General features: G+C 33.3%; 1 protein-coding gene across 1 annotated transcript; it reads right to left on the bottom strand.

Moving 5' to 3' along the window:
- Window positions 1-1,053: 1,053 nt before the first annotated feature.
- Window positions 1,054-5,676, bottom strand: LOC107913707 (uncharacterized). The gene is made up of 9 exons (XM_016842369.2): window positions 5,086-5,676; window positions 4,782-4,876; window positions 4,610-4,689; window positions 3,542-3,583; window positions 3,326-3,453; window positions 3,003-3,183; window positions 2,393-2,571; window positions 1,796-1,999; window positions 1,054-1,721 (listed from the first exon to the last, which is right to left on the bottom strand). The coding sequence occupies exons 1-9, from the start codon at window positions 5,490-5,492 to the stop codon at window positions 1,418-1,420; spliced, it is 1,620 nt and encodes a 539-aa protein (XP_016697858.1). The 5' UTR covers window positions 5,493-5,676; the 3' UTR covers window positions 1,054-1,417.
- Window positions 5,677-10,339: the final 4,663 nt, after the last annotated feature.

Here is a 10,339-nt window from a genome sequence, read left to right as displayed (position 1 = left end):
CGCCAGTGGATTCAAAGCATCAATGAGTTCTAGGGCCAGTTCTTCATTACTTTTGAAAAGTGTTTTTGAAAAGTGCTGTGGAAAAGTGCTTTTGAGAAGTACTTTTGAAAAATTTGGTTTAAAATTTGAGTGTTTAGCATTGCTGTCAAAAAGTGCTTTTCAGAAATAAAATATCCATTTTAGACATGTTATTATCAAGTAACAAATACGTATTTAAATAATATTTAAATTAGTTAACATTATTATATTTTAGTAATAATATAAAAAAATTATTATAACTTATTGTTAATATTTTATATATGAAATATAAATTGTAAATATTTTTAAGCAATAAATATTAATTATTTATAAATTTTAATTAGAATATATAAACTATATTTTAAAATTTTAAATATAACCATTAAATATTTGTAATTAGTATTTAAAAAATATTTTTTTATTTTTAATTAATAATTTTAACACAATTGTAATTAAGCACCAAGAAAAAAAAGAAAAATACTATGTTATTAGAGGGGTGAAAAAGTAATTAAGCACCAAAAGTGCTTTTGGGAGAAGAAAAGCTAAAATTTTTAGCTTCTCATTTTCAACTCCTTTTCAGAAGTACTTTTGAAAAGCTAAAAATTTCTACCAAAAACAGCTTGTTCTTCGTAGCTTTTCTTTCAAAAGTGCTTTTGGAGTCAGAAGTATTTTTTTTAAGCAATAAAGAATTGGCCCTAGCCAACTATCACGGGCCTTATACATGCAATACGCGCTAGTTAGTCGCTTAAGTTACACTATTCCCATAAACTATCACGGGCCTTATAGATGCTATACGCTCTAGTTAGTCGCATAAGTTAAACTATTCCCATCAACTGCCATAGGCCTTATACATGCAGTAAGCGCCAGGGATGCCTCCAACATAACCTTTGACTCGATCCCCTACGTCATAATCTATTGGTCCTGTTTTCTTGGCCCTTTCCAAAATACGAGGGTAGTCCAGTGGTTGATTAGCTTTTTAATATTATGCTAAATTTTGGACTCGTTTGTTTAACAAAAACCATTAAAAAATCAAAATAAAAACAAAACAGCTCCAAGCTTTGACAGGAGATCTTTTGCAAATCACAACACAAACTTGACTTCCACATTTACATTGCAAGCTGAAGCTTAAGTTCCGGGGAAATGGAAATAATTCTTATTCTGTTATACAGGGAATCATTTTAAAAATAACAATCCATATGGATACCTACAAGCTCAATAAGATGATTACCTACACCCCTTTAACTAATTTCTTTACATACAACCTTCTGTGAATGCACCATGGCGCATTTACCTACTTTGACTTACAAGGAGATTTTTCATAAAAGGAGGGGGAAAATTTGCCTTGGCCGTTCTGTAAATAGCTTTGTGCCAGATAAGCATCATAGATAATGAGGATCTTTCAGTTGTTACCTCCTCGGATCCATCGTGCTGAACCTGTCTTTGCCAAGCCTGAATAATAATCACCCACGTTCGCAACAAATAGTGGATCTCTATCTTCAACTCTTAACTCATTCACATCACTACCCGTGCTATTTCCCTGATCTGTATTCTCCAACTCTCGGGTTAGATCTTCCATAGTCTTTTTCAAACTAGATTTGCTCATCTGTCCATCTCCTGTTGAGATGCCAACCATTGTAATCTTTGGAAGAAAGGGGTTAGCTTCAAAGCTTTGCTTTTGGTATTCCTTTGATGAGCTCTCCGTTCTGAAATAACAAAAATATCAGTTTCGAAGGTAAGAACAAAATAATGAATACATGAACAATCGTTATGGTGGCACCTTGAATTGGATCCGTGTTGAAGTTTCCTTTGTTTCAACCATGGATGACTAAACCAATCTCCAAAAGGAAACCAGAAATCTTGTCTCTGTCCATTGTCAGGTTTGAGATCATCAACTGATTTGAGCTCTGAAGTACTGATATCTCTTTCAGAGTTAGAAAGGCATGTGGCTGACCCAGAAGCTCTAAGAAAAGAAGCAGTACTCCTGCAACAGGGAAAAAGTTGCTTGAAAACAGAAAGGATAAGACCTAGCTCCAATGTATTTTTTACGTTACAAGATTAAGAAACATGAAAATAAAAGGATCCAACTGCCTATTTCTGATGTATTTACGAGGACAAGTTTACTATTCAAGAAAATGAAAATATAAGACCTGTTTCCAAGTGATGAGCACATGAAAAATTGCAAATAGTCCAATGCTAATATTTAACCATTCAAAAACCTCTCAAGGGACACAACAGGTAAATTTGGCAAACAGTAAATAAATTCTTATTTTAATGAAAAATTTTGGTTGTCAAGAAGTTAAGACAAACACACATCATATTTAAAATGCTTAACATCAATGACTGACAATGAAAGTGAAAACCATATATGGTTTACCTTCTCTCAAATGAATCAACCATGTAAGGAAATTTTGGTTGAATGCCAGTGGCTTTCCGTAACCACCTATTACCCAGGAGTACTTTGTCAAGAGCATAGAGAAGCTGAATCCCAGCAGCCTTCGAGATAACACTCAAAGGAATGGCAGGATGACCAACCTCATCCAAAACTTCCTGAACCTATAAGAGATACGAACAACACAACACTTAAACAAATAATAATGCCACTTTTACTGTTAAAAACAAATAAGAAACTAGGTGCATCCAACAGTCTCCTATTTCTCTTGAAAGACTATTTTGATTGTCCTTATGGTGTACTAACAGACAACAGACTCTTTTGACAAGCATACCACGGAGCAGACAAAAATTGAAGTCACTTGTGATTTTGGAAAATACATCTATTTCTTACAACTCCAGAATTTGAAAACAGGGTAAAATCTGACTAATAACACTAACATTTCATTATCCCACCTATCTCGCAAGTCACAAGGTCTCCAAAATCCATGACACTTGGAATATTTCATAATCCCCAGTTCCCCACATTCAAATTGCTTCAACCATACCATTTAACTTTCATGATAATGCAAATCATAGGAGTAAGAAATCTGTACCTCAGGAGGCTCCCACATGCTATCTCCAATTTCTTCAATTACTTCAGCTGCCAAGTTATCATCAATTACATCACGTCGGCGTTGCATGTGGCGAGTTTGAACTAAAGCATGGAAATGCTGATCAACAGACTCCTCCAGAATATTATCCAGCATGTTTTTATCAAAGAAGTATGGAGTATACCTGACGAAAGAAAGAGTGAGCCATCAAATAGACAAACAAAAATTTAAAGATGTTTAGTTCCTAGATGAGAAGTAGAGGGAACTAAGTAAAAAAGAAAGAATGAAAGAAAACGATTGACACAAAAGAGAACTGAAGAACACACCACTTAATCCCATCTGTAGTAGCTATTGCAATATCCAAGTTCTGAGCACCAAAAACAGGAACACCATCAACCTTCCTCCTTTCACCATTTTGTGGGATTGTCTTAAGAAGCTTGTTCGCTGCCTTAACCTGGGAGAGCAAGAATTGTTCTCTTAAAGAAAATGCCAACATACCACAAGACCTAAACATATAGTAAATGTTGACAATATGTTAGTACCTGTTTCTCATTGGGAACAAACTGAAATAAGTGCGGCTTTTCCTGCACAAGTGTATCATGATAAATGTCAAAATTAGAGTGGAACAACACCAACATCCAGCGCAATATGCAAAGTCAGACAGTTAACCCTCTTTATGAGAGTCACCCACTGTAACAACATTTCATTACAACCAAGTTTGTTGTAGAACCGAAATTTGTTTTATTTTTACCCACTATAGCAACTTCTCAACTATAACAGTACTGGCCATAAAGTATGCACTACACTTTTCACTAATTTACTTCTCTATAATTGCTTCATGTCTTAAGTTTTAGTAAAATGAGTTCTATACCTAAGTGAAATAAAAATAATAAATTTTAGTTAAGATATTATATCAATAAAATGTTTAAGTTTTACATAAAAATATGTTAATATTTTATGAAATGAAAATAATCTTTAATAAATAAAATTTCATTTGTAAATTTTATTAAAGATATAGTCTAAATCTCACTAATTAATATTGTTATTAATAAATTATAGTTTTTTTCAGTTTGAAATTAAAAAAAAAAAAAAATCAAATATGATCTAAATCTCAAATGTTGTTATAGGTGTATAAGAGCCACATCTCTATAACATCGAAAATTTTAGCAAATGGGGCTATTATAGAGAGGGTTGACTATACATTATAAAAATCCACTCAACTCAATTATTCCAATTGATTCAAGCTGACTACATAAACTGTGTCCGCTATATGCACTTTAATAAGGTCTAAGGTAAAACTTCCATCAATTTCCCACACGATCATTCATTCATCAGGACATTCTTATTTTACATTTCACATGCAGTAACTTTTAAACATTATAGCATAAAAAGGTACATGAGACAAAGAAAAACAGTTCTTACATGCATCAAGAAACCGTAGAGAATGCTATGGAAATACCATATATGATTTATAGCATCCACATTCATCTCATTTCTACTCCCATAACAATAATTGGTACCCATGTAATTACAGCACTTATCTAATAACCCAGCAACAATTCACATTCAATAGACATGACGATGCACGAGTTGAATTAATTTAACTTTACCTTGAAATGTTCATATGCCAAATCAAGTCGACAAGCACCCACAACTCCAGTAGGGATATTAAGACGTTTGACATAATTAACTAAGAAAAATAAATAAATATGGTTAGTGTGCAAGTTCTTTTCCAACCAAAGAAGCGATTAACAAAAGCAAAGCTAAGAGCAAAAAGCATACCTGCATCGCCTAAATCCATGAAGAAACGAAAAACAGGGCCATTCCTTTCACTCTTAGTAATGTTAGCAAATATCTTCTTAAGCCACTGCGGTGTCCTATATTCGATACAAACAAAACATTTTGAAATAGAACCATCTCTTTTAAGCTTTTGCGGTATGTTAAAAAAAAACCTTATCTTTTACAAAATAGTATACAAATTGTTTAGATTTTTTCTTCAAATTCTATCAATTTCAAAACTAAGACTAGAATTACGAAACAAAAGGAGGAAAAAGAAACAGATTAATAAAGGTAACTAATAAAAGACCTCTTAGAAATAAAGGGAATATCGAAGTGAGTTGAAACAGCCATAAGACCAGTCCCAGAAAGATCACACATGCTAAAGACTTGGCCAACGAAGGCGGGGCCACCACGCTTTCCACTGGAAGCGAGTCCCGAAACCCTGACCGTTGATGGGAAGCCGGAGCTAGACTCGGCCGAAGACACGCCCTTGATTGTGGATTTAGAAGAAACGGAGTCATGTTGAGTTGACTCGAAGGGCGAGGGAGTGAGGTGGAGAAGCGAGTCAGCGAATAGGAGAGGAGAAATGGAGATTTTGGAAGGTGGAAGGGACGGTGTGGTTTTAGAAGTGGCCTGGGTAGAGAAGGTGGTGCGGAGGAAGTTGGTGAGGTTGCGGTGGAGTTGGTGGTGCGGTGGCTCCGCTGGTGAGACCATGGCTTTGCCTCTTTAGCTGCCTTCTGTTCGTCGATTGACTCGATATGGTTCAAAGAGAGATAGAAGAAAGCGCCCTCGAGACCCTGTTGGGACTTGAAGATCACCGAATCAGTGAACAGGATATTTACATTAGCTCTCTAATTATCGGCTTTTTTCTCACTAAAGTGTTCAACACCCTTAGCCAATGTTGAACAGTTTGATTTAATTATCGGTTTAATTAATTAGTTGGTTGAAAATTAATTTGTTGAATCAAAACTTAATTTAAATAAGAAATTCTAATGTCAAATAATTATTTAATATAATAATTATTGTTGAGAATTGTTTGGAGTAATGATTAAAGTTTACAAGGGAAAAAGTAAGGTAGATTTCTTCCCTCAACATTTGGAGAATCTTGGAGTGACATTCTTAATAGGGTTTTAGCTGAATACCACCTAACTCAAATAGGATTATACTTAGACAATAAAATGAAATAAGACACATGTGATTATACCAAATGATAAAAAATAATTACTTTAAATTTATTTCAAAACCGATTGGACTCATTCTAGTAGATATCTTAAAAAATTGAAAAAATTGTATCTCAAACATAAAGCAATGGTAAAAAAAAAAGTTTTGGTCTTGTTTTTCTTCTTTCTTTGACCGAACTCCATTGTTAAAGAGTTTGAAGCTTCGATCTTGTTTTGGTGAATGCATATAAGTCCATTCTTTATTTATTTCTTATCATTTTTATATTTTTAAGATCGTTGCAATTAGATCCAGCTATCCCGTACCTTCGTTTTTGAAACTGTTAAAGATTTTAATTGTTGCAATTGATGAATCTTTGTGAAGATGTTAAATGATGAATTTGAGGTATTAGTTGTTATTTATAAGTATTTTGTTAAGTGATTTTGATGAATTTAATGATTAGGGATTAAATTGTTGAAATAGTAAAAATACAAGAACTTGGTGTGAAATTATTACAAATGTGGGCTGTAATGGATGCTATCAACATTTGACTGGTATGAATTTTCAATAAAATTGGTTTATTTCCATGATTAGGACATAAGGATTAAATTGAATAAAAATGAAAAGTTGAGGGTAATTTTATAAAAATGTCAAAAATAACTAAATTGCATAAAATGGATTGGTTTTACTATCTAAATTTATGAATTAAATGAATTCATTAATTTAGATCAAGAACGAGTGGAAATCGAGGAGAAGAGAAAATTACCAAATAGCCCATGTACTTAGTCATTACTGCAATTTAGCCAGGTAAGTTCGAATGAACTAAAATCACTTAAATATTGATTAAATTGAATACTTAATGAGTTGTTCTAATGTAAATAAATCAATATATATATGATTATATATTGTTTCAATGCTATATATTGATCTATATGTTGATATGTTAATTGCTATGTAACTGAATGACGTAAATTCAACAATGTCACGACGATTATCGAGCCTCGTTTGAACCTTAGGAATTTGTAGGATACAAATGACATGTCATTAGGGTTTTCATGGTTTAGGTGCTGGTCTTGAATGTTCTACCAATGGCTAAGGTCCTACATTTATTGCAGATACTCCACAGCTCGTGTGAGCAGCATCGTATAGCTTACATTCCGACCCACAACTCGTGTGAGCAGGCCCATTTCACAGCTCGTGTAAGCAATGATGTAAAGGAAAGGAAATGTGACGGTTATATGTTTAGCACATTTCGTGTGAGCTATCTCGTGTATCCGATGGTATTCTAAACGGTTCAACGGGTATAAAAAGGAAATAAATGGTACGTGTTCAAAAGAAACTATGTTAGGCATTTATGAAAAGGGTTGAAATGGTAAGTTTCATTAAAAGTACGATATGTTAAGGAAAATGATGAGTTCAAATGAATTATATTCATGTGTAATGGCTTACCTATGTTAAATTCATGTGGATTATGTTTGAATATGCTAACATGTGTTGTTGATGATGCTCAGACTTATGTTAAGCTTATGGTTGGATTATATTATGCTTAATTGTAATGTTATACATTGAAATGGTAACTGTCCAAGTAGAAATATGCTTATGTTCATGAAAAGGTGGTATGAATCAAAAGATGTATTTTCTAATGAAATGGTTTATTATGTGGTTGATCCAAAAGAATTATGTATAAATGCACTAACTTGTGTATCGATGATGATGTTTATGCTTATATCTTGTATTATGCAAATGAAACGGGTAAGAAAAGGTAATGAAACGGTAAGTTCAGAATTGAGATGTTACATGATGATATAAAAGGATTGATGAGTTAAAAGACTTACTTATATGTGAGAAATTTACTTATGCTATGGATGAATTTACCTATGTCGTGAATAAACACACTGATTCGTTAGTTGATAATGTTATTTAAGCTTATGCTAAGTAAATGGAATAGAAAGTAAGTAAATGAAATGGAAAGTAAGTAAATGGAATGGTAAGTAAATGGAGTGGTTTATAGTCTTATGAAAAGGGTTAGTGATTGTGTAGTATGTCTTATAGATCATATTATGTTAGGAATGAAAAATATATTTAATGTTGATAAACTTACTCACTTGTGAGTTGTTGGTTATATAGTTTGATAAATCTTATGGCATTGGTATTACTTTATATTACCCTATAAAGTTCATTATTGAAATAGAAAGTTATGTTAAAAGTTTATATGAGCTTACTAAGCATTCATTGCTTACGTAGTTATTTTCTTTTACTTTTTATATTATCAGAAGCTCGATCAGTTTGGAAGTTCATCGGAGATCTATCACACTATCCAGTGGACAATTTGGTAGATTTTGAGTAATTTGGCTAAGGTTTATAATGACATGTATAGGGTGATTTGAAATGGTATTATGGTACATGTATTAATGGTATTTTAGTATGTATAAGCTTTGGAAAGCTATGTTGGTTTGGTACACCTTGATGCCTTACCAAATTATGTGATTTTTGTTTTTTAAATTACTTGTTGATATGAATATCTTGGCATGTTGATGATGGTTTGAAAATGGATACTTGTGACATGTTTTAGTTCATATTTGAGCTAGGTCAGTATGTATGGAAAATGACAATATTAACATGTATAGGTGGACTTGTATTTGATGTTGGTTGGGTTGTGTCATTTTGATACTTTTGATGCCTTATTTGTATGTCTTAATGTGGCAAATTTTTTATGCATGTTTGAATAGCCAAAATGGTATGTGATTAGTTAAATTAAATATGGCCAAGATATGGTAAGTTTTGAAATGGTATTTAACTATATGTGTATGACTGAAATGTGGTAAAGTGTACATGTTTAGCTAAGTTTGAATGTTTACGTTTGAGGTGCCTTATATGGCATATTGGTGGAATGATCTTAGACTATTGAATTGGTCATTTCATGTAGGTTTTGTCCATGTTTTGAGGCCTTGATTATGTGCATAAAATGCCTTTAGTTGTATGCATGGTTTGATGATGGAAATGGCTTGTTTTTGGGCTAATTCATGTCCACACGGCCTGAGGCACGGACGTGTGACTTAGCCGTGTGTGACACACGGCCTGGCAACACAGTCGTGTGTCCCCTGTAGGTTTTAATGCATACAAGTTAGGCTGCTGCACGGCCTAGCACACGGCCTGGTACACGAGCATGTAAGGCTATTTCGAGAGTCACACGGCCTGGCACACAGGCTTGTGACTTGGCTATGGTGGCCCTACTTAGAGAGTTACACGGGTGAGGACACGACCATGTGTCCTTATTTCTGTAACAACTCATTTTCAGTGAGATCAAAATAGTGGTTTTGGGGCCACAAATTCAATGTAAAAATATTTATTCTACGGTATGTTAGTGGTGTCATATAAAAATTTCGTTAAGAAATTTTGACGTTTGCATACCTAATTAAGTAAAAAAGACTAAATAGTAAAAGGTGCAAAAGTATAGTTCTATTAGCTAAAGGTGATACGGGGTTGCGCGCGGACCAAGATCGAGTTGTCAAGTCACGGGAAACTCCTACGAAAACCCTAAACAATTAGATCTGAAACGAAACAGAAAATTAAAAGATTAGATTTTTGAATTTTCAGATCTGAAATAAAATCCCCAAATCAGCAAAGAATCAAATTGAGAATAGAAATAAGTGTTAGGGTTCTTGAAACCCTCAAGGAGATTGTGATTCTGCCCAATTGAACACCAAGATAGTTTTTCCCAAATTTCGACAATCTAATTTCACCCAAAAGAGTATGGAAAAACCCTAGAAATTGGGGATTTTTGGGCTGATTCCTTAAGATAGAAAAAGGCTGAAAACACAATAAGAACAGAAAATAGATTAGATAATGATTCAGCAGAATTAGAAATAAAGAAAGAATTGACAGTAAGAAATTAAAAGATAAGTCCTAAGAAGCCTTGAAATCTCGAAAGATCTCACAACTCCCTTCAAACGGCTCTAATCTCCCCTCCAAAGAATATCAATGGCAAGAAGAAGGTTGAAGATAGCTCCCACAATCAAAAAGATTGTTAAAACAACTTCTAAAGAAAACTCAAGAGAAAATCCTTGAAGAACTCAAAGAGAATTTTCACTCAAATCAAATCTGAAATTTTCAATGTAATTGTAATGTAATGTAGGGTGGTTGGCCAAGCCATATAAATAGGCCTTTCAAATGTTTTCCTAATTTAATTAGAACACTAAAACTAAAACTAAAAAAAACTCCTAATTATTTTAATATGGAAATTCGGCCAAGGGTCTTTTATTTGGGACTCTTGGACTGAATATAAAAATTTAAACTAAATAAAATAAATAAATAAATAAATAAAAATAAAACTTTACAACTTGGGCCACTTTGACAATTTGGCCTGATTTTCAACTAAGTATGGGTGGATTTCTTGATTGGGC

This window comes from Gossypium hirsutum, chromosome D11 (genome assembly GCF_007990345.1).
Source record: "Gossypium hirsutum isolate 1008001.06 chromosome D11, Gossypium_hirsutum_v2.1, whole genome shotgun sequence".
Classification (NCBI taxonomy): Eukaryota; Viridiplantae; Streptophyta; class Magnoliopsida; order Malvales; family Malvaceae; genus Gossypium; species Gossypium hirsutum.
Note: the sequence above shows the minus strand (reverse complement) of the source record. Positions and strands in the feature narration are given on the sequence as shown.

Bases quoted from the DNA above. Each gene is read 5' to 3' on its own strand.
- LOC107913707 (XM_016842369.2), bottom strand. From the start codon at position 5,492: ATGGTCTCACCAGCGGAGCCACCGCACCACCAACTCCACCGCAACCTC. The intron at 4,690-4,781 runs GTATGCTTTTTG...TATTTTTCTTAG, and splicing joins CATGGATTTAGGCGATGCAG to TTAATTATGTCAAACGTCTT. The intron at 1,722-1,795 runs GTGCCACCATAA...TTGTTATTTCAG, and splicing joins CAACACGGATCCAATTCAAG to AACGGAGAGCTCATCAAAGG.